Below are 25,000 nucleotides of genomic sequence, written 5' to 3'. Positions count from 1 at the left end.
ATCTACACGTCTGCTTCCTCTTTCTCTATCTCTCTTCTGCCCACTTTACACACGAAATGAGCTCTCTTAAAGGAGCCGCAGCACCATTTTACAACAAATGCCTTATCGCGCTGATGTGACCGAGCCCGACCCGAACCCGACCATAATTTCTAAATATCCGAACCCGGCCTGGCCCGTCGGGTACCGCCGGGACCCGTTGGGCTCGGGTCGGGTATCCATGCCTTAACTGTAGATACATAAATGAGTTGCATATTGTCATGGACACTTTGTCTTGTGATTGACAAAGTTACAATTTTCTTAATAAAGGTATATATAAATAATTACTTACTTGTAGAAATATTGATGTAGGTGCTTTTTCAAGGACACTTATAACCTTTGCTTCTGTCAAATCCATACCATGGTTTGCACTCATTCAGACCGTAGACTGCATAAAAGATGTGGACGTAGCCTCCAGGTCTGAAAAGTGAAACGTAAACCTGCGTTCTTTCTAATAGCCAGCAGGGGGGCGACTCCACTGGTGGCAAAAAGAAGTCAGATTGTATAAAATTCTTTGAGAAAATGACTCTACTTCTCACTTGATTTAATACCTCAGTAAACATTTACCTAATGCGTTTATGGTCCCAATCGCTAGTTTCAAGTCTTCATTACTGGTATGTGTTCATTTGGTAAATTATGGTCCCATTTCAGAGTAAAATAGAAGATAAAGCAGGGTATGCTTTAGGGCTAGAGCTTAGATCGGGCCTAAAAAAATCAAGCCCGACCCTATCCGAGCCCGTGCACGTTGTGTACGAGCCCGGCCCGGCCCGGCACATTAACTGGAATTATGAGCCCAAGCCCGATTTTAAACCCGACAATTTTTTAATACGTGGGCCATATAACTGACGTTCTCAACTACAATTCCAAGTTGTTTGAACTACAGAAATCTATTTAGAATTATCTTAATAAATAATGCAACAAGGACGAAGCATGTAAACTGCGTTGTTTGTTTATTCAGACCGGAATGGATCGCAAATGGATCCGAATGAAGAAACGTTTAAAAAAAGGCAGCAACATAATCAAAGCCCTGGAACCATATAGGAGACTTTCTGGTCTTGATCACCTAATTAATATTGTCCTTCGTCATGGTCTGCGTGCTGACGCACTGGCCGCACAACCCAGAGCTACGGGAGAAGCTTTCTCCCCACCCAATTAGGCTAATAAAGTAATGATTAAAAAAACACAAATGCTAGATGAAGGGCCCAGCCCGGCCCAAGGATAGTGACGGGAAGTATCGACCACGGGTCCTTACAGTGTGGCCCTTAGAGAAAATAAGTTTGACACTTCTGCTTTATATTCCTTTCTGCTACCGCCTGTATCTTCCCTTCACCATCGTCCCTACCTACTGAAAACAATCATACAGTGTTGAGTTATTTTATAGTCCGATGTTTCCTTTGTATAAACTGCTGCCACTCTGAATTCTCCAGACTGAACCACCAGTCCAGACCAGTCCAGTACGAAAAGATAGAGGGAATAATTGAGGCTATCACTAACAGATTCTCTGAGCTGCCCCTACCCTCTCCTGCTCATCGTCGAAGCTCTGTGAGTTCGTTTTTCTTTATGTTTGATCCACAAATATAAAATGAAGACAATTCAAGAACTGGTAGTGAAGAGAACTGTCTGTGCAGTCCGACTGAGACTTTGTCTTGTGTAGATTCTCCAGAGAGTGTTAAAACGACAGTGACATATCTTCCTTTGATGCTACGTGTCACATGTCGCATAGTACACATGTGATTGACATGTTTGGTCAAAAGGAATTTCATTCTTCTATGAAGGAATGGATTTCTTTTTCTGTTTCTTTTTATTTGTTTAGCTGTCCCTCATTGCTGCCTTCTGTTTCAGACTGGAGCGTCACACTTGTAATAGGGACAGTGGGAATATGTTTGGTTGGCATGTATTCATGTTCCAACTTAAAGAATAAATGTATTTCATATTAATCACACTGAGGCACGATACAGATTTGTCTTTATAGCAATGTTAATGGGACCTACTGTATACACTGAAGAAACAGAAATATTTCAGGGTTTTCTCAGTGTCTGGTTTAATGGAGAAGTTTCAACATTTTAGATAAATATTGAGTGATTCCCTTAAGGAAATATGTTTTTATAAGATGATTATTTTCTTTGTGATGTGACATGAAGTGATCGAATTTGCTTTTCTCATTCTCCACAACTGTTCTCATCCTGTTTCTTTTGTTTTTTCCCCCTGTCTTTCTCTGTTATCCTCCAGAGGAGTCTGAAGAGGTCAGACCCCAACAACCAGGCTTCCAGGTCCGAAGGATTTCTGCTCCAGGCCCTGATCTGTTTTCATGCTGCCTGCAGGTCAGCACGTTGTCCAGTCACATGTTCAGGGAGTTAAATGGACTCAGTGGGACAGTCATCCAAATTAGTATTTTCAGTCCACCAGCAGAATGTTTTATTTGACATTTAGATGAGGAAACATGGTGAAATCCTTGGTATGCATGTGTACAAGTATTTCTTGTGTCCTTCATGTCATTTTGGTATGTACTGTATGTGATTGAGTGGGGGTGTTTGCGTTTCTGTGTGTGTGTCCAAGGTTGGCTGAGGAGTGTGCATCGGAGCCTGTTCTGAAGGAGAACACGTTCACAGCGCCATCTAAACACAGCTGTGCTCAGGACCCACTGGAGTCTCTGTGTCAATGTCTGCTGCGCTGCTGCGACTCCGTCTGGATACCCACCGTCATTGTGAGAGCTGGAAGCGCGTGCACACACACACACACACACACACACACACACACACACACACAGATGCACACATCCAATTCATTATCTTCTCATCTTAACCTTTTATCTCTTTGTCACAAACACACACTTGTAACGAAACACATGAGGAAATGATCTTGCATTTTGTCACATCTCTTTTCTGAGAAATAGGAGACAATGATTACCTTCCTCTGGCTGTTTCTCTAAATTACTATATTAATAAGCACAGCCAAATAGCCTCTGTCTTCATTAGTTTTGTGTACACATGAACATTTGATCCTATTGATCAGTACCTCTGCTGTAGTGCTAGTAATTGTTTTATAATGTTGTGTTCTACTAAAAAAATCAATCAGACAAGAAAAAATTGTTCACTGTTTTTGATTTGGTCTGTAATATCGTGTGTGTGTGTGTGTGTGTGTGTGTGTGTGTGTGTAGAAGGTGTGTGAGCATTCACCCAACCCTCAGATACTGCAGTACTTCTACTCCATCCTATCCTCCCAGTTTACCCTGCTTCCATCTCTCATCTTTGTCTTTGCAAATAAGCTAGGTGAGTTGGGTACCAATTACAGCTGGGCAATATATCGATATTATATCGATATCGTGATATGAGACTAGATATCGTCTTAGATTTTAGATATCGTAATATTGTGTTGTCTTTTCCTGGTTTTAAAGGCTGCATTACAGTAAAGTGATGTAATTTTCCGAACTTACCAGACTGTTGTAATTGTTCTATTATTTGGCTTTACCCACTTAGTCATTATGTCCACCTTACTGGTGATTATTTATCAAACATCTCATTGTGTAAATATTTTGTGAAAGCATCAATAGTCAACACTGCAATATAGTTGCGGTATTGATATCTAGGTATTTGGTCAAAAATATCGTTATTTTTGATTTTCTCCATATCGCCCAGCCCTAGTACCAATCTCAAGTCAATATCAAGCGTCCCGTGATTTGATTTAATATATGAACTCCATGCTGACTAGCAACAACAGAACAAATGTAAAGTTTGATAAAGTCGAGGAATACAAAACTAATAACGGAGAAATATAAGTTATTTCAGGATTTTAAGTACATATATATATATATATATATATATATATATTTCAATGTACATCCAAAGTGTTAAATTCACTGTAAAATCACTAATCCCTACTAGATTTGCTTTAAATTCTGACATGGATATTATGGGTAATAAGTGAACTGTTTCATTAGTTGCTTTTGTTTTTATACAGTCCTACTGAATAATATAACACATCTCCTGCTGCCTTAATAACAAATATATTTGGCATAATCAGTTTTGAGTTTTAATTTTGTTTTTTTCTGCACACGGAATTTGTTAAATAAGCAACTTAATGAAACGAGATAAGACTTTTTGGTGGACACATTCCGTGTTTTAGGATGAGGTAGGAAGTGTTTTTCTTCAGATTTCTGTCAGGAGCTGAAGGTAAATACTTGTCTGTTCGATGTCAGTGATGAACAGCAAATCTAAAGCTAAAGTTCTGTTCTGCTGGTACAGGGAGAGCCCACACAGCTCATGCTTTTTAATCAGCCCCACCTTTTATGTCTCGTTACTGACGGCTTCACACATACCGCCGCTGGTCTTGCTGGCAGCACACAGCGCCAGCCCATACCGCTGTGAAACTAGAGGCCATGGTTGGAATACAAAACATAACTATACTAACCAAACATATTTCTTAACAAGTCTGCTGTTTTAATGCAGATTTGGCAATTACGTACCTTGCTTCTAATACATTTAGTTTAAAGCCTTAAATGTCTGACTTGATTAAATAAGCAGAAGCAATTACACTGTGAAGCTCAGCTCCCAGCTAATCATACAATTTTAGAGCAATAAACTTCATTTAATTATCACATAACCGATTGTGTTCTCTGAACCACTGAGCCTTTTTGTTAGGTTATTTTAATTGAACTAAAATTAATGTTTTATGCAGTTTAAAGAAACAGCAATGCTAACAGTGGGTTCTGCTCTCATCAACAATCAGGCTAAATGCCTGAATATTGACTTGATGAAATTTCATATCACTGTAGTGGAAAAACTAAGCAATCTGTCCAAACCTGGCAGTCCACATGCTGAGCCTCAGTTATTGACAGAAAAAAACACGTTGCCTTGGGGATCCAGACAAGCCAGTTTGGTGGCATTAAAAAAAAACTTAAGCTTTATATTTACACTGCAAGCGGTTAACAAACAGAAATGTCCTGCTGTGTGGCTGAGCAGTGCCTTGGCATAGGTCCACAAGAGAGTGAGTTAGTGGCTTTATGGAATTAAAACTTCCCTCTAATAAGTAAGAGGTACTCTCTCTCTCACTGCACCACTGAATTAGCCAAGACATTAAGTACAGCTTTACGATATAGCTTTATTTCCCATAGAATAAAAAAAAATGACTGCTGTCTCATTACCTACAAATGATCCTTCAGAGTATGTTTAGAATATTGTACGCGTGGGTGTCGGTGTCAATGATGACAGGTGTTTCTACTGTGTAACTTTTGTTTTGTCTCATCCTGCCTTTATTTTGCTCTTCACCTCCTCATCCCTCCAGCGTCCTCTGGTTTCTACAGGCTGCCTCTGGAACACAAAGGGCTCATCTGTGCAGGAAACAGGTACAGTGTAACCTGAGGACAAACACATATACACACATACTGTATATACCACAACAATTAACAAAGCACTGCTGTCTAAAAAGTGGAGCTGTGTGTATCTGTTTGCGTTAAACCATGGTGGCTCAGACAGTTGAGTTTATCATTCCCTGTCGGAGCACGTTCAACTTCAACTTTCAACTTTATTATCCTGAAGGAAATTTGATCTGCAGCAGGCCTCAAATCACATCAAGGACCATGACAAACATAATTAATTATTGACAGCACAACAAAGGCAACAAACACAGAAAATTCCACACCGCAAATGAAAACAAGGTACACCTGCCACTAGGGCTGGGCAGCGTTTGAATTTTAACAATTCTGATTCCAATTGCGATTCTTCCTTTCGATTCCGGTTCTTATCGATTCTCGATTCCGATTCTTTGAGGCGTGGAGTTGAAACGGGTCACATGCCTATTTTCACAAAGCGATGATCGGATTTGAAACCAAATCCTCTAAACAATTCCAAACGATTCCAATAAAGAAACGATTCTACTGGAATCGTAATTTTTGAAACGATTCCAAGTAGGAATCGGTTCTCGATGCCCAATCCTACCTGCCACACTGAACCGTAAATTAAAAAACAAGCTGAAAACATCAGAAACAGCACAGTAAAAGTACAATGAACAATGAGACAGATAATAGAACAATAGATAATTTGACTGAGTCCACTCTGTCTACTTTTTTCCAGTAAGCCAGTGCCTTCTCAGCAGCGTGTCGGTCTCAGAGCAATTGATCTGCAGCTTCAAAGCATGCAGTGCGTTTAGATTTTGTGTGTGTGTGTGTGTGTGTGTGTTGTGGTTATAAATGTGGTTGACTAGTCTGTAGGCTTTAGGCCCCCCCTGCTCTGAAACTAAACCATGCGTGCACCGTGCCTGTGTTTCATATTTGAACGGACTAAGTCAAGGCACATCTTGTCCTGTGTCTCATAGTTCACTCTTCATTGTTTTATCTGTGCATTGTGGGGGATTTGTGCTCTGCTTTTCTCAGGTGTCCTTATTCCCTTTTTATTGTATACTGTCTTTGTATCTTCTTTTAGACTCTGCATTTCTCCCTCTTACCAATTCTTTCAGGCACCCACATCTGAATACATCTTGCTGTGGTTTTCTACAGAAACTCAGTATGTGTCTGCTGTCCCAGTCAGACCCTGCTTCAGGCCCCTGTCAGTCTGGTATGCAAATACACACACGTGCACCACTCACAGAGCTACACCAGTAAAACCACCCTGTTGTTCCTGTCAGTTTCCAAGCAACGATGTCATGCTATTAGTCATCTCTGATTGTTGAAGTGTTGAACAGAACTGTTGATATTGTTCGCAACATTTGTTTATGTGTAAACAAGGTCTAGGCAGTGAGTTAGTTGTACCATTCATTTTATTGTCCATTAAAAACTGCCCATCTTCATCTCTGTGAAAACCTATAGATACCTGTGGAAACCCTTTTACTTGATTGACTGTTTGTCATCAATGATTTCATTGATATTTAATAATTTGGTCTGGAGATTTGTATTATTACTGAATGACTGACTTTAAAGGTATTGTGCTCAGAATGTGCCACCTGGCTCTAGTAAATGGATAGATCAAAGTCATATTCTACAACTACATCAAATTGACTTTTTATTTAATGAGTCAAACTGAGTTTATGTAGAAATATCATATTATTATTTCTCTAGAATCACTGGGAAGTTTATATTACACTAAAAAGTAGATAAAATTACATTTCAGGTTATTTCAGTTTCTCTTTGTTGCATGCGCTCTTTCTCTTTCCCACTCATGCTCACTTCCTCCCTCTCTCTCTCTTTTCCCTTTCTGTTCACTTTAAACATCAATAACATTTAACAAGGTTCTCATTCCTCAGAGATGCCTGTTCTTTTGAGCCAAGTTAACTCTGTTCAAAAGAAGGGGGGGTCTCAGAACCAGCTTGGCTTACACACATCTAACAGGCAAGCTTATGATACCATTTTAGAAACGTGCTTGCAAAGGCACTAAAGACTAGTTCTAGCTAGAAGTAAAGGAAGGGACCCAGGTGTTTGTGTTGAATGTGTGAAAATGGCCTTGAATGAAACACTGTACAGTGTTTGCTCGCTGATTTGTAGTTGCTGTGTTTTTAAATGTCAATGCACTTTGTGGCAACACAGACAATGCCTTCAATTAAAGCGGTAATGCTTCTGATTATGTGAGAGTGAAGTTAATTATATTAAGTAACTTAAGTGAAGTTGTGAGCACTTGCGTTTCGTTTCGTTTATGCGTGCGTGTGTGTGTGTGTGTGTATGTGCATGTGTGTGTGCGTGCATGTGTTTGAATAAGGCTTCCGCGGAGCTAGACTCCTGTTTGTTCCTTTTTTTCTGGCTGTCTTCCTCCCTTTCATCACCCTTATCTGTATCTGTTTCATTATCAGTCTCTTATATATATATAATATATACGTTATGTGTTTTGAGTCTGTGTTTTGTTAATTGAATAACTAATAATTAATTGTGATTTTCTAAATTGAATAATTTCTACTTTTGCATAGCTGTCTGATAATTGTATAATATCTGAAAATGTGTCTTCTCTTCACTGTGTATTATTTTCTGCTGATCAAAACCTGAGCAGAAGGTGACATGTCACCGCAGCCTGCTTTGTACTGTAGGCCTGTTTGTTGTCTGTGTCCCATCTGTTGTTTCCCTTCTTATCTTCTTCATCTGTCCATTCGTTACTGTGTTCCTCTCTCTCCTAGTCCTCCCTTTGAGATATCCTTCTATTCTTCTCTCTGCCTCTCTTCTCTCCCCCCAGTTCCCTGGAGGTGGCGACTTTATTGGTGTCTAGTGCCCTTGTCCTATTTTTTTCTGTGCTTTCTAAACAATACCATTTATTTCTTGCTCTTTCTCCACAGTGGTCCCTCCAGACCACAGTGCTCTCTGACTGGGTCTGCAGCCTTGGCCACTTCCCCCATTTGGTTCCTGTTTACATTTATCTCTCCTCCTCTTTCTGTATTTCTTCAGCTCCCATTCCCTTCTTTACTTTGTTTTCCTCTCTGGCTGATTGGTATTCTCTCTCCCTACAGACCCTGCTGTGGCTTTATAGCCTCTGTGGAGTAATGCATCTGTGACCCCTATCCCTGTCTGACATCTCCCTGTTCCTTCTTTGTCATTCTCTTCTTTGCTCTGCCCCTGCTTTTTTGCGATTCCATCATATGGTGTCCCTGTCCTCCCTCGCTCCTCGATTAAAGGTTAAAATGACTTATTTTTCTCCAGACCTGCAAGAGGCTGCATTGCACAGCGCCATTTTCTCAATTCAGTGCCATGTTTTAATGGTTTCCCTTTCTCTTTCTGTGTTGTTCTCTTTCAGTTCTTTCAGGCTGTCTCATTTTCCTCACCTCTCTCTCTCTCTCTCTCTCTCTCTCTCTCTCTCTCTCTCTCTCTCTCTCTCTCTCTCTCTCTCTCTCTCTCTCTCTCTCTCCAGTTCCCTAAAGACCACCTAGAGATGGAGGCAATGTCTCATTGCAGATAGTCCTGGTCTTTTAGCTGTGTCAGATAAAAATATGAATTCCCTGCTGTGCTTCACATCTTCCCTCCCCTTTGTCTCTTTTCTGTCTTTTTTTCTTTCTTAACATTTTATACAGTATTGTTTCTTTACATGTATCATTTTCTTTTGCCCCATGTCCCAGTCATCCAGTCATTGAAGAGGTGGAAGCCCCCCTCAGCACTATACCTCACACTGGTCCTGCTGTCTTTTGTCTTCACCCACCTCTCCCTTTCATTTTATTTCTTACTGTTCCCTTTCATACTATACCCATCATTCCAAATGCTTTTTTCATCTTGTCGTCCTTTTCTTTAGGGACCTCATTTATGAAAAATAAATTATTGTTCAGAGAGATGAAATCTTGTTTCCCCCTTTATAATTTCTCCTGTTTCTGTTTCTAGCATTGATTATTGACCCCTTTTCCTTTCTGTTTCTGTGTTATTTTCCTTGCCTATCCCCCCAGATGTTGAGGAGGTGGAGAATCTTCTGCTATACAACCTTCCCTTTCTGTGTTGCCGTCTGTCAGACTGGCCCTCACTGCTGTGTGAGGCCCCGGGAATCCAGCTGTGTGAATATAAAGGACCAAGGGCCATCCAGTACTGTCTGGTGATTATTCTACACCTTGCCCTGCAGCAAGGAGACAGGTAATACAGTGCACGCACACAGTTGGACTGGCCAAGCAACAGAGAACTTTGCTTTAGCCGGTTGGCGATGCTTGGTTTTCCCTCGACTTTGTCACAAACTTTCTCATTTTACAGCAAAAAAGTACACTAAAATATGTATCTGAAAACATTTGAGGCGAGAAATAGGCAGTGCAGTAACAGAATATTGATTTGTATTTGATCAGTGCCTAGTTTGACAGTTTGACCGCAATTCACGAGCAGTCATTGACACTGCGTTAGAGACTCCTCAGCTCTGATTGGTTGTTTTCCTTCGACCACAGTTTGGTACCGACTTGGTACAGAAGTACCAGGTCTCGTGATATCCCTAGAATCAACAGTATCAGAGACATATCAACATATTACCTGGCTCTATCAAGAAACCAGCTGGTTTTGTATATAGCTTTCTCCCTGCCCCAGCAGCACTACTGTAGCCCATCGAGGGTGTTCTTAAGTACATATTTTATGACCTCAGAGATACGTCGTCTACTTTGGAAAGTTTAATCTGTCCTTCTGTGGAACCGCGGTTGTGCATTACCCCCGGGGGAAGGGGATGAAAGCCTCTCCCCACCACTGTGTGGTCTCATCAAGATTAATGGGAGCTGCGCCAGAGATTTACATAGCGTGGGAGGGCTGTGTGTGTGTGTGTGTGTGTGTGTGCGCGTGCGTGCGTGCGTGCGCTCAGGGAGAGGAACTGTGAATGTGCGTGTGTGTCCGTGCGTTGCTATACATTCTAACAGTCTGTGTGTGTGTGTGTGTTTTTGTGTGACAAAGAGAGATAGCAAGTTTGTGACATCAACATGCCCCTGGAGCGCTTTATCTGCTTTGCACACAGAGTTTTGTGTGTTTGTCCACTTTATTACCCTCGCACAGAACGTGTCTGCTGAAGCATGTTTGACATTCAAGTTTATGTGTGTCCGTGGGTTTGTATACATTTAAACATAAATATTTGACCACATATATGTGTACTTGTAATATTTTACGTTAACGGCATCATTAGTGTGCATGTATGTGTGTGATCCAGACTGCTTCCAGACCAGACAGTGTTCTCCAGTGTGGTGTGGTTGTTGCATTCAGTGCAGGCGCAGGGCAGCTGTGCGCTGCCTCGCTCTGTGCTCCGCTCTGCCCTCTACCTGCTGGCAGTGACACAGGACAAGAGCCCCAACCTCGACAGGGTAACTTTGATCAGTTCACTGCACAGAAATCAGAACATACAAAGCTGTACAGTAGATAAACAGCATTAAAGTATAATTTCATTTAAGTGCTTTATGCTTAACAGTTTTACCTTTTTATCCCTGAGGCAAGTGGTCTGCCTCAGTTGTTATAATTAATGTTATTTTCTGTTCAAGTCAATTTAACAATGTAAAGGAAAAACAAGATTTCACCCAGATGAACGTGTTGTTTTTCCTGTGCGCAGAAAAAGAGAACAGCATGTACTGGAGCTAGAGTTACATAGTTTAATATGGAAACCATTAATGCGGAGGCCACAGTAGACAAAGCTTGACAGCTCATATTCATCTCTTGATGCATAATCCATATAGGATGTACGTGACTCAGCAGCAAAGAATATTAATTATAGCTCACAGTTTTTTTCCTAAAGCTACAGAAGACATAATATTTCCTCAAAATAATGTATTTCTACTTAGTTCAAAGAACATTACATAATTGACTTTGAATATGTATAATACATGTATTACAGAAGACTGCTTGGCCTCAGTGGGGTCTTACGTTTTGGTTGTAAAGAATTCTTTTTCAAAAGAGCTAACTTTTGAACTTGTGTTTGTATGCTCATCTCAAAGAAAGTGCTTTGGCTTTTTTTACCAACCTACTCAAGGCTCCTTTAAACTGCATCAGCAAGGCACTCTCCTCCTGCCAAAGCTTCCCTTCCCTCTACATTCACCATCCTGCACTCCTCCACTTTATCTGGCGATATCCGGATCTAGCAGAAAAATTTGGGCCCGTAGTCTTGGAACTTTGGTTGAGCAAGCAAGCACAGCACACAGACGCAGAGAAGACGATTGTAAGGAGACAATTGTTTCACTTCTATCTCAGATGTGCATGTATTCATCAGTAAATAATTTAACTGCTTTCATTAAACAAATTTAACTTTTTTCACTCCAACAATTTTCACTAATTAATTCCACTCTAACAGAGTGCCTGTTAAAGTGGGTTTTGTAATTCCCTTTGAACTCTCACAAATTAAAATTGATGAAAAGGTGGTTGGATTTTATTCCTGGCTACAGGCCGACATACAGGAGAAGGGAGAGAAGACAGAAAGCCGTGCAGACGATCGGGAGCCAGACACAGAAACTATGGAGCTACTGAGTGTGATAGAGAAGTACCCAGCTGCCATACTGACCCTCCTGGTGAGAACCAGAGACAGGAGCTTGGATTTAACTTAGTCATCTTAAAGGTGCACTATGAGTTCCTGCATGGTCACTTCTGTTGACGTTCCAAGTAAAATCCAAACAGAGCAAGCTCGCCCCTCCCCCCATGTTTCCGTAACTGTCATGACTAACTGTCACTAACCCCCACCCCCTCCCCCAATCATCTTGTCGGTGATTGGCTGGAGTGGTTTGTTGTATTTTGGTGCACAGCCTGTGCCCCTAGTGTTTGTTTGACGTTTACGACCCCTGTGTTGTCTCCCGAGACCGGGCTTTTTCACGGTGTGTTCAGGGGGCAGGCAGCTAGCGGATCAAGGAGAGATGCCTACGATTTGAGACAAAAATGAAATCGCGCTGAAACCATGTAGAAACTCATAGTGCACCTTTAGGTGAAGATCATTTTAAATGCTGCCTGATGTGTTGCAGTGTTTCACACCCAATAAGAACTATTTGTTAAGCCTGAAGCAGTAATAAGAGTTTCTGGATAACACATTTGTCTTTAACCTGCATTTAGTACCTGGTTGGCTTTACTGTGTTAGGACAATACTGATGTACAAAGCTACTCTAAATCAATCTGGGTGTTTGGTGTTTTTTGCCCTCAAAACGGCGCCTTCCAGGCAGCGCGGCTTGTTTATGGTTATGTTTAGGGTTAAGGTGAGGGTTAGCTGCCTGGAAGGCGCCGTTGGAGGCAAAAAAACACCATCGAGCATCAATCTGTCTTAAGATAAGGCTCTACAAGTGAATAGGGTAAACAGTTTAACTAATACATATCCCCATGAAACTCTAAACGTTAAATATACAAATTTATTTATTATTTAATTATTATTATTATTATTATTGCTGTCAGTTATATGCGTTATTAACGGCGTTAACGCAGATGTTCTTTTTGGCCTAGCAAACTTTGTAGTTTTTTTCACATGCTGTTGCAACAACTAGTAACGTTAGAAAAACTACAACACCACACCGGATCTAGCTAGACCGGAAACTAAACGGGCACGGTGTACACACTTGTTTGGGCTTGCGAGCCGGTCAAAGAGTAGTAGGCTAACGTTACGTTTTGAGTGGATGGCGAGCGCGAGACGCCGAAATGGATGCCAACAAGATTCTGAATGGAAAGTTTACTTTTAAAAAGTTGCCAAATGGTTCCATTGACAAGACCAAAGTGATCTGTGTGTTTTGTCGTTGTGAACTGAGCTATCATCGCAGCACGTCCAGTCTGAAATACCACTTGATGGCCAAACACACAGCTGATGGCCGAGCACACAGCTGATGGCTGAGTATACAGCTGATGCGAATTCCCCGCCCCCTCGTCAAAGCCAGGCGACAATGGATGACTTCAGACCATAGACTATATATTAATATTAACAGTCTATGCTTCAGACAGAAGCACATGGATACCACAACTAAGATCAAACTTAAAAAAAAAATTTGCACAAAGCAAGCCGATCCACTTTTCCATGTTGATAAGAGCATTAAAATGAGAAAAAATAATGGGCCAAAAAGAAATCTAGGGACATTTAGAATAGATAAAAATGTGTGATTAATTGCGAGTTAACTATGACATTAATTGCGATTCAATATTTTAATTGTTTGACAGCACTAATTATTATTATATATAGTAATTTCCAGAACAGAAATCTGAAAATTGGATACATCCAGGTTCAAAATTCTTGTTTCAGTTTGTTGGCATACTGCCTTAGAGTCAAAGGTTTTTTTGTACAGAGGGAATGTTTTAACTCCATAAATCAGAAAATACTGTCAACAACCATAAAGAAATCCATTTGCGGCATGTTTGTAGGTATAACATTTTATATAAATCAGGCTATGAATGAACATTCCTCTGTACAAACCTTCAGAATATAGGTAGGTATAAAACTAGAAAGTTTGGTTTATGACCATTTTGAGGAAACGGTCTCTAAAGATGTGTATTGTAAAATTCCATAAATTTTTTATTGGAAAACACTATTTGCAGACACAATATCTAATCAAATCTACAAACGCAAATGGACAAAGTGTAGTAATATAAACACCTAAGTGTATTTTTCTTTTTCTTTCCACTATTTTGAAAGAAGACATGGAAGCAAAATAGCCCAAAATCTCAGAATTGACCAGTAAATGAAAAAACAACATTTTTGTTTTCTGTGTCTGGACTTAACGTTTGTGTGTGTCTTTCTGTTTGACTGTCTGTCTGTATGACTACAGGACATGGTTTGTACCAGGGAGGCCACCCTGGCAGGGCAAGCCCTGTGGGTGCTGGAAGTTCTTTTGCGTGTTCAAAGAGAGTATGAGGCTGACTTGTGTGCCAATCTTAGACCAGCTCTGCTGCAGGCATTACAGAGACTCAATGTGGAGAGCATGGGCCATGGGCTTGGACAGGGACCCACTGCACAGGGTAAGAGACATAAATGCACAGAAACAGAGTATATATGTTTATAAAAGTACTATAGAAATGCCTTTTAAGGCAAAAATCTGTTCAGAGTTCAATACAGCTATATATAAATAAGTCCATCAGAGTTTTTTTTTATCAGGAGAGCTTCATGGAGAGATGAAAATTGGAACAGCGGGTTTGATTTACATGTCTACTAACAATTAATAGGAAATGCAGAAAGGAACCCCACAGCAAAAAACATTTATGACAGCTTCATGCACCCACAGTGCAGTGATGGATTCTTCCTTTAAAATGAATGTGCCTTAATCGGGGAGTTTTTAATACATTATTATCCGTGATCCCAGCATTGACAACAGAGCGCGTAAACACTGGAAACCACACCCTCTCTATCAAATACCCAGTGGTGGAGGAAGTACTGAATCTCAGTACTTAAATAAAAGTACAAATAACCAGAGACATATTTACTTTAGTAAAAGTACAACAATGAAAACCCTACTTAAGTAAAAGTAAAAAGTACCTGATTTTAAATGTACTTTAAGTATTAAAAGTAGAAGTACTTGCATAACGATTTATTCTCTTAATGTCTATATTCTAATAATAAAAAAAAAACAGTATGGGCTGTGGCATTTTAATTAAGTTAGGTTGATTTAATTGTGCTTACCATCTGTGGCCCAGTTTACATTCTGACTTAAAATTCTGGTTATCAGGGTGATCTGCATGAAGCTCTAATTTGCATTGTTTCCCACGGGACAGTGAATGCTGCACACATTTATTTACCGAGGACACACAGGCTTGGACAACAAGTACGGAGCTTCACAGCTGAGGAGGACCGGGAGTGTTTCTAAGATAAATATACGGGTTGTATATTAACCTTATGTGAACGGATGCTTCACATATGACCAAGCAGAGTATCAGGAGCAGCAGCAGTAACAGGAGCAGCGGTAGTACCGGGAGCGGTACGCGCCTGGACAATAAATGAAAATGCAAAATGCTGCTGAAGGCTTCCCTGCGGACTGCAAACGTGTGATGGTCAGGAAGACGTTTTGTCAGGGGGAAAAACTGATCTGAAATGTAACGAAAATGTAACGGAACGTTGTAGAAATGTAGTGGAGTAGAAAGTATACATAATTGCTGCAAAATGTAACGAAGTAAAAGTCAAAAGTATGCACTATTGATTGTACTTAAGTAAAGTACAGATACGTGAAAAATTTATTTAAGTACAGTAACGAAGTATTTGTACTTTGTTACATTCCACTACTGCAAATACCTCATTACCAATGCATGCACACATAAATGCATAATCACACAGACCTATTGTTTCTTCTCATTTAAATCACACTGATCAAAGTGATACCGCTTTACGAGGTAACCTCTTTTTGGGGCCATAAAACTGTCTTTTGTTTGTCTTTCGAAGTTGGCTTCTGCTGTGCTGACTCGTTAACACCCTTCAAGGAGTCACATTTCCTTATTCTACCTAAAATAAAATCTGTTCTAAGTTTTTCAAACCTCTCAGCTTAGTTGTACACTGAGCAACACATTTAGACAAGGGCTGTCAATCGATTACATTTTTTAATCGCGATTAATCACATTTTTTTCAGTTTTTCTGTTCTAAATGTACTTTAAAAAGGATATTTCAAGTTTTTAATGCTCAAGTGATATTTGAGACTGACTACGCAAGAGGACAGAGGCATAGAGAGCAGTGCTGTTTAGTGTTTAACCAAGGTTCTGTGGACTGCATGCATGGGAAAGAATCACAATAGAAATATATTTGAATATATTTATACAGTAATTCGCTAAGAGGATCTGAAAAGTCGCTAAATCTAGTGAGAAAGTCACCAAGTTGGCCACAACGTTACTGCTGCAGCTCCCTGATTTCCCAAACTACGGAGCGAAATCATAGAATGTGCGTCCGTTAATCGCAAGTTTAAGAAATTAGTGGCGTTATAAGGAATTTGCATTAACTCGTTAGTAGTCTTGCATTGCCAGGCCTATCTCCACAGCGCTGCGGAGGAGGGTCTGGTGAGTCCACACAACATTCCGGGATGCGAGTAAAACGTGCTCTGGTTTATTGGCATTTCTTTAAACCAGTCACAATCGCCTTGGGCGGCGCTAAGCACCGGACGCAGGTACGGTGCCTCTGCAAAATAGTCTCGGGAAGGAACTTGTTTTGGTGGAACATGTGCACGTAGGGAGGCAAGCTCTGGAATTAAAATGGCTGTCAAGTGTGTGATGAGAATTTTACTCCAAAAAAAAAAGATAAATATAATTTAATTGGCGGTTCTAGCTCTGAGGATGTTTCCCAAATTGAATCAGCAGACAGTGTTTTGTTTTTTTGCCTTAGTCGAAACATATTAAAACTTTGTATAGCAAATGACAGCATTTAATTAAATTTCCTCTTCTCTCATACACAACACACACACACAGTATACATACACTCACCAGTTTACCCAGTGGACTCCTAAATGCACCATGAAAGTATTTTTTCTCTCCACACAGCAACACTAAAATAGATACTTAACTAAATCTAGCTTTATAAAAAGCCAGCAGCAGCAGCCACACCTGGGCTATACTAACTGAAAAGTTGTTTTTTTTTATTAACAAAGGTGTTTTTCCTATTCCTATTACAAAGTGTACCTCACAAGCTGTACAACAGAAATTTGATGAGACCAAGACATTACAAGAAAACAATTTAGCCCTCAACTCAACAAGATCACTATGGATACTGGAAATACATACTGTAGGGTTCATTGTCCAAACCTTTTGATACCTAAGACACCAATAATAAGATGCTATACCTAATGCCTGTTTGCCTAAATAAAATACAATATAAGCTTAATGAAAAGGTGATTGAAATATATGTATTTAGTGCCAAGTCTTGCTAATTGATTGAGTTTTTGGAGTTTGGACCCGTGGCTTGGTCGTATGTCCCAGACACATGGTTGTCAGGTTAAAAGAAGAGGCTGAGGAGACTGGATTTATCTCTTGCATGTCTACACTCTTCTCAGTAGAAAATGCAGGCAATAAATAAAATCTAAGTGACAGTGGAATTGAAAATTGCCACTGAATCTCGCAAAACTTGTCCCATTGGCATTCCGAAAGCCTGCATGTAAAATGCTTGTAGAAATTGATAATTAATGTGTGGAAATGTGTGTTTGTGTTAATCTGTGTCACGCTTTCAATTTCTCATTTGTATATTGAAATTAAGATTATAGTTATGAATTCTTTTTAAGTCCTCTAATTATTATATAAAAATGGATTCATCCTCAACTACACAAACTTGATCTTAGTAGGCCGACAAATTATATCAGGAATTTAAACATAGATATAAAAATAACAATTGCTAGACACAGCAGTAAAAACATCTGTAAAGAAATGTGCGGTGATTAATAGGTTAGCGCGATGTTCTTTTGCAACATAATGGAAAGCACTTAGTCTAATTATTCTCACAAATTGGATCATTTGAAAGAATACCTATGTCGATTTATGTTTGTTGGGCCATTCTCCGTGCCAGCAGTTTCTTCCTGATGGTTCTAACAACTGTTCAAATTGCATTAAATTATGAAGGCAGAATTAAAGTTAATTAATTAAGTTAGTTAATTAAAATAGTCAAGGACACTTTTCACAGGGCAAACACATAAAAGGTTATGTTGGATTGATCGCTCCTGAAATAGTATTATATCATAGTTGTACACTATGGGTAGATTAGTCACAGTAAATGTGGCATGGGTAAATGGAAATGGACTGTTTTTATATAGCGCTTTTCTAGTCTTAACGACTACTCGAAGTGCTTTTACATAGTACAGGAACCATTCACCATTCACACACTGTGTGTATGTGCTGCCATACAAGGTGACACCTGCTCATCAGATAAACACTCACACACATTTACACTCCGATGGCACAGCATCGGGGGCAACTTCGGGGTTCAGTGTCTTGCCCAAGGACACTTCGACACGGGACTGCAGGGCCGGGGATCGAACTGCTCTACCACTGAGCCACAGCCGCATGTGGTGGTGTTATTTCTTTTAACTGTTCAGCCAGGCAAACTTGGTTTAACTGCAGTGTAATCACAAAGTCTCTCCTCAAACTTTAGTTGCTTTTAAATTGAATTGAAATGGGAAACAGGTCCCAGAACGTTTGTCGCTTCTGATTAATGTTGGAAGGGAAGAGCCGTTAAGATGAATTCTCCCAGCATCCTTTGTCAGTAGTGAGGTACTTGTTTTATCTAGTTGACTCTCCCTAATGCAGTGTATAGTATTGATTTAGTTTTACAGACGGTATTATTGGTGTGCATGGAGTTGCTATCATACACAAGTTTTGTACTCTTATGTGTATTTAAAAGAAAAAAAACTCATAGACTTGTGTCAGTGTAGCCGTTGTTTCAGTATTCAGATATAAACTAAAGAAAAGACCAGGGGAAGTGAAATGTTTGGTTAAATCGAACAATGACTTCCATTGCAACCTGTTGTGTTTTGTTGATAATGTACAGTATTTGTCAGATAATTTTACATACAGTAAGCGATAGTATACATGTAGATATACAGCTTCCTGTTTGCTGTCGGCTACAGAATCTGTGGAATCATCAAACATCAGACAAATCTTATTCTTCTAAAAGGAGATTAGTAATAATTACAGTTTGCTCTGAATCATAATTTAGACAACAGTTTAAGCAATTTAGTAAAACAATAATAAAGTATGATCATGCCATCACGATAAGTACACCTAATGACAAACTCATAAATGCTGAGATTACGTTTTTTCATTCATGTTTTTGGTGTTCAGTGTTTGATTCAATTCTTGTTAAAAATGATGTCTTGACCAAATAAGATCGGACATGAACACTTCCTAAGGGTTTGATTACTAGACATACTGTGCGTTCCATGCATTCATATCTGGTGCTGTGGTTATAAGTGTCTGCCAGATGGTGTTATTATGTCTGTTTACTTGACCAGGTTAATGAGCACAGCTGAAGGGCACTACACCAGCGTGCCAGCTGGAGATTCAGAAACTGTTGCTGTGGTTAGGCTCCACTTGCTTTGTGCTCAGCTCAGGCCATGTTGGGATTACAGACTAGAGGGCTTCACGGGTCTAAACATTTGTCCCCAAACCCAGAAAGAGCCGGAAATGTACTTCCAGGAACCAAACCGGACCCGTCTATAATTTGAAAGCTGCGACCCGGACCCTTGCAGAATCGAGAAATATCGGAGTCAAACCCAACCCCTGGAGACACAGACCCGATCGGCATTTGACAGCTGATTGCTATTAACAAGTTAACGTTAATTTACAAGTTGTCAAAACATAACTGTGTCTTACCTAATGTAACGTTGGTAGCCTTCTCTCCTGTGCCTGGCCATTTTGATATAATCCATCATCCTTGCCAAGAAAGTTGGTAAAATATCCAGGTTTTCTGTTATTCCTTTCTTGCAGCATGACCAATACACTCATTATTTTAGCTTAAAAGTCCACTTGCTGTCAGAGTGACAGATCATGACAATCGTGGCTCATTTAGAATCGGCTATGCAATTTTGTTGCTTTGTTGCATTTAGCATAAGGATTATCTTTGGCTGTTTGCTCTTTTAAACTAAAATAATGATTGCTCATTGCTATGGCTGCTAAGGCTTGCATGGCTAATTTGCAGCTTGACCTGTGCTCTCTGACCCTTCACCTCAGGTGCACTCGCTCACGCAGGTCATTTAGTACCACCTTGTGGCCATTTTGCACTTTTTGTTTATTCAGCGGGCCTAAGGCAAAAAGTTTATCACCACCAAGACTGTGGGTGTGTCAGACGTGTGAGAAGGGCAGCCCTGGGGCCGCTGTAGAATCGCCGAAGCTTCAGGTTAAAGACCTATAGCCAGGAATCAGTGTTGGATAGTGGATTTCACTTGTCTGGGACTCGTCAGGGAAAAAGAAAGAGAGGAGGGTATAGACTGGGTCTATAGCTACAATTGAAGACTGGGACTTCCTGAGATGAAGAGAGACAAGATTGTTGAATGCTGAATGATTCATGCAGCTTTGTGTGGATGAATTGTGAATGGAAAAAATAATAGAAAAACTAACACTGGAAGTGTGCTATTACAAATACTGACACAGCACTTCTATAAGGATTAGCGCTGTCTGAGCTCCACTCGGGTATTTATTACACATTACACAGGGTAATAGAATGGGACACGCCCCAGACCCAGTTGACAGTATAAACCATGGATCCAAACCCGTACGGGTCCCGGGTCGTGTCTCAGGTTTTATGGCTCGAGTAGACCCGTGAAGACCTCTATTACAGGCTGTTACAGATCTGTGTACGTGTTCTAGTTCTGCCCACTGTAATTTGCATTAAAATATACTTTATACTAGCCTCTAATGCAGCGGCATCCCAAGGGGAGACATTTTTATTGTTATGCACTACAGGGGTGAAAGAAGTATGTTGATGACTGTTCTGCCTGATCTTCCTGCAGTCTCTTTCCCTTAACCCTTTCTGGATTCAGACCCAGAATATTGTTTTTTAAAGTGTGTACAGTATAATAAGATGTGCTTAGTTCTTCCTCCTCTTGCCTCCTCTTGAGGATCACTGTGTGCTCCAGTTACCCCTTGTTCATAATCCAGAACTTCAAAGTCCACAAGCCACTGCAAGATACTCCCACTTGTTTAAGAAATTCATTATCACTGTTTGAACAATGTCAGTTTGAACAATGTCCTCTATTTTGGCTTTGCTGAAAGTACTCTGGGAACATCAGGTTTCCGACTCAGTAATGTGGCGAGGATAATTTAGGCAGTCTCTTACCTGCACCAGTCCCTCATCCTTCTCTCTCTCTCTCTCTCTCTCTCTCTCTCTCTCTCTCTCTCTCTCTCTCTCTCTCTCTATATATATATATATATATATATATATATATACTATGACATAATGCGATTAAATATTTTAATCATTTGACACCACCAATACATATATATATATCTCTATCTCACACACATACATTGTTGTCTCTCTTCACTCTCCTCACTGTTTTATGAAGTTTATCTACTCTCTGCCTCACAGAGTGAAAATATTCACTCAGTGTATCTGTCTGCCCATCTCTCTTGGATCTTTTTCACATTTGTGTTTACAGTTGTACTTTGTTTCTTCCTCTCTTTGTTTAGCAGTGAACTCACTCCCTCTGGTGCTGAAGCTGCTTTGTGTGATGCAGGCCAGTGACCCGCCTTCATCTTCCTCCTACAGTAGGATGGACGGAGTGCACTTCAAGCTGCTCTATCACGGTGAGGTCAAAAGGTGCAGCTGGCAGAGGTCACACTGAGCGTAACTCCCCACAGCCCTCATCTATTAGCATAGACAAACACACACTGTTCCTGAACATTGTTTACATAACGCTACATAATCAAACACGCGCCCTACATTAGAGGCAGATTCAATAAGATGCTTGCCGATTATAGGCAGACGCGTGCACAAGCATTGTGTCTCACACACAGACACTCAGAAATGCTAACAATACATTTAGTTCTTTGCAGTCATTCATAAAGACCACTTAAACACTCTTCAGTATGTTCCTCACTCACACAGGCACTAACATGCTACATTACAGTCACATAGTCATCAAGTAACAGCACTAAGAATTAGGGTTGGGTATTGTTTGGATTTTTTCCGATACTGGTGCTAAAACGATGCTTTTAAAACGGTGCCGGTGCCTGAACCGATACTTTTAAATAGATTTTAAAATAAATATATATGTATATATAAATAAAGGAGCACAAAACGACAGTCGGCGACATTTAAGAACGGCTTGTTTATTGCTAAGGCCATATGGTCAAAATTAAATGATTTATTAAAAATGTAATAACAATAACTTATAACAATAACTTATTTCACCAGTAAATTGCTGGTAAACGACAAAAACAACCACTAGATGGGAAAAGGGTATTTTACAATAACTTTGAATGCACCACAAGACTGGCAAGGCGAGTTTCAAGTAAACACACCATCTGTGTTGTTTTTCCGACATCGGCTGCTGCAGACTGTTGGACGTCCCGGTGTTTGACTCCTCTACAGTGAAATACAGTCACACTTTACACCGATTAGCTGTCAGCATTTTAACTGTGTTTAATCCAGCTGCTAGCTAACTGTAGGCTTATGTTACCTACTGCTAAGTGTAATGTTAACTAGCGTGACATGCAGCGATCCTTCTGTTGCCTCTAACGTCCGTTTCAGAGCATCAGACGGCAGCGCAAGAATTTAAGTAGCACCAAAATAAGGCACCGAAATTAGTGTTGCTATTCGGTCCGGTAGGTACTGATGGTTAAGGCACTGGTGCCGTATTAGCATCGGGTCTCGATACCCAACCCTACTAAGAATTCATCTCACTTCCCCCCACATTCAACTATATTCCTTCACTCACTTTTGATTTAATATCCTCATCAACATGGGAGTGCTCGCTGCTGATCTGCAAATGAAAATGCTGTTCAGAAATGTACTTGACATGTCTGGCAAATTATAATTCTTAACAGGTGAATTCACAGAGAATGGCTTGCGGCCGTTGATAGCGCCATGAGTCGCGCATCATTTGCAACTGCTCTCTGCCTCGTCTCAAGGTCCGATTCACAAAAGATATTGCGCTGATGATATTACAGCGCAAACACGCTCATAATGTTTTGCAGCTGAGTGCAATCTGCCCCTTTTTTTTGCATCTGATTGAAATGACCAAAGTAGAAATGTTGCCTTTGCATCAAGAACACAGTAGGGAGAACAATGGCGAGAAAAGGTTCAGATTGCGAGCTACAAGTCCTTACCGACGAGATGCAGGGACGTTCCTCAAAATTTCAAGCAAGGAATTTAAATGTGACAGAGAGAAACCATATTTGGGATTTAATATCTCAGTCTGTCAGCGCTGTTGGTGTTTTGAAACACCTTCAGACTGTAAAAGAAAATGGCATGATTTGAAGCGGAGGACACACCTTATAAATGTGCTTCAGTTACCACCAACTCTCTGAAGACACTAATAATGTCACTGTAACTACGTGTGGCTGTTAGTGCTGATTTGTGAATTGGACTGTTTTTGCAATGAGGCTCATTTGCATAGAAAGGAAGCCAATTTTGCTCCAAATGTATGCATGCTCATTTAAATATGTGCAAATACCACAAGAGCAATGAGACACTTTTTGCCTGGCAGCGCATTTAAGGGTGCATTTCACCCTTTGCATGTGCTTTTAGTATTTCTTTCTTTTTATTTTATCCGTGCAGGTTTAGCAGCTGCAAAAGCCTCACGCTCCTTTGTGAATCCGCTTGTCAGCATATTATGATTACGGTCACATTTGTTTTGCTTTTTGCCTTGATGTCAACACCCCTCATCCCTCTGTGTCAGTGAGCAATGTAGCAGGGAGGTTGAATCCTTCCGATACAGGGAGCCTGCTACCAGCCCTCAGCTACCTGTACTGCTGCCTGAGTCTGTCTCCTGCACACTGCACTGACAGAGGTTAGACAAACTTTCTTCCTATCTCTCTTACTCTCCGTCTCTGTCTCATTGTGTGTTTCACGCTCTCCCTCTCCCAACGTTGCATCTTTCACACACTCTGCCTCTTCACCCTCTGCCTGCTTCTAGCTCGCTCTCTGTCCCTTTGTTTCAATTTGTCTCTTCTGCCCTGCTTTGACAGAGGCGAGAGGCTGACCTTGACAAGCATGCAGCATTGAGGCACACAGGAAATAATTAGCATACGAGCTGACACCTACTGTATGTCATTACATAATAGTACACAGGCTGCGGCTCAGCCCTGCACATTGTCTTGTACACTTAAAGTTATGAGCCGCCATCAACTGGAGGACTAGAGACACGTTACACTGCCTCTTACCAAAGACATCAATTATGTAACATGACACATTGATTGCTTTGATTTTATTACAAGCTAAATAATTTACCTGAACAAGAAAAACAACTCAGCAGAGGTCAGCAATGAGCTGGTTTGTAGTTAATAAGGTGGGGCTCGTGGCCAGAGAGCAGGGATGCCATTTGGAAAGCAAAGCTAATTATGCCCATGGCAATACATTACTGCTTCTGCTGTAGGGTGCATACATTCACCATCTGCTTCTTCATCACTAGAGGTGAGTTTACAGATGCAAGTTATTCCTCATTCTCAATGGTATTTCAGCTGATGGTGAATAGGACAGGACAATAGTAACACATTCCTCTATCTCAAAGCAGAAAAGGATATTAAAATAATATGTAATTATAATTTTCCTAGTACATACAATTGGCCTGATTGGCTGCCTATGAACTGTATGTAACCTCAATGTTATGTTATCCCCTTTATTCTGTTCTTTTTTGCTGCATGCAACAACCTTCTACAATGTGTATTCAGTCAAATCAAAAAGATATATGCACCATGCACTCGGTCAAGGCCAGACTTCACTTACAGTATAATACTACAGTATGATATGAAAGTGAGTGGGTGATTCTGTATGTGTTTGAGCAGTTGAATGTGGGCCTATGTGTGATTGTGCCTGAATGTGTTTTAAGTTTACCAAGTTTTGTGTGTGCGTGCATGTGTGTGTGTTTGTGTTTGCATAATTGTGGGTGTGTGTCTGCAGTCATCCAGACCAACTGCTGTGCTCACACACACACACACACACACACACACACACACACACACACACTGACATACAAGTGCAGTTCCCATCAAAGT

At 40.4% G+C, this 25,000-nt stretch overlaps 1 protein-coding gene across 7 annotated transcripts in view; it reads left to right on the top strand.

The window, feature by feature from the left end:
• LOC116065332 (meiosis inhibitor protein 1) overlaps positions 1-25,000 on the top strand; it is a 68,808-nt gene that overhangs the window by 23,841 nt on the left and 19,967 nt on the right. For 2 of the 7 annotated variants that reach the window (XR_004896285.1, XM_031320791.2), the window contains exons 13-25: positions 1,464-1,578; positions 2,266-2,357; positions 2,593-2,740; positions 3,194-3,305; positions 5,317-5,377; positions 6,487-6,584; positions 9,376-9,556; positions 10,596-10,746; positions 11,406-11,591; positions 11,815-11,937; positions 14,158-14,347; positions 21,473-21,589; positions 23,686-23,796. Coding sequence is in view for 6 of the 7 variants with exons in the window: in XM_031320791.2 (XP_031176651.1) it covers positions 1,464-1,578; positions 2,266-2,357; positions 2,593-2,740; positions 3,194-3,305; positions 5,317-5,377; positions 6,487-6,584; positions 9,376-9,556; positions 10,596-10,746; positions 11,406-11,591; positions 11,815-11,937; positions 14,158-14,347; positions 21,473-21,589; positions 23,686-23,796 (1,685 nt within the window). In the remaining variant the exon portion in view is untranslated. The remainder of the gene's footprint in view (positions 1-1,463; positions 1,579-2,265; positions 2,358-2,592; positions 2,741-3,193; positions 3,306-5,316; positions 5,378-6,486; positions 6,585-9,375; positions 9,557-10,595; positions 10,747-11,405; positions 11,592-11,814; positions 11,938-14,157; positions 14,348-21,472; positions 21,590-23,685; positions 23,797-25,000) is intronic. The other 5 variants (XM_035997165.1, XM_031320792.2, XM_035997166.1 and 2 more) reach the window with 5 other exon arrangements.

This window comes from Sander lucioperca, chromosome 21 (assembly GCF_008315115.2).
Source record: "Sander lucioperca isolate FBNREF2018 chromosome 21, SLUC_FBN_1.2, whole genome shotgun sequence".
Lineage (NCBI taxonomy): Eukaryota > Metazoa > Chordata > Actinopteri > Perciformes > Percidae > Sander > Sander lucioperca.
Note: the sequence above shows the minus strand (reverse complement) of the source record. Positions and strands in the feature narration are given on the sequence as shown.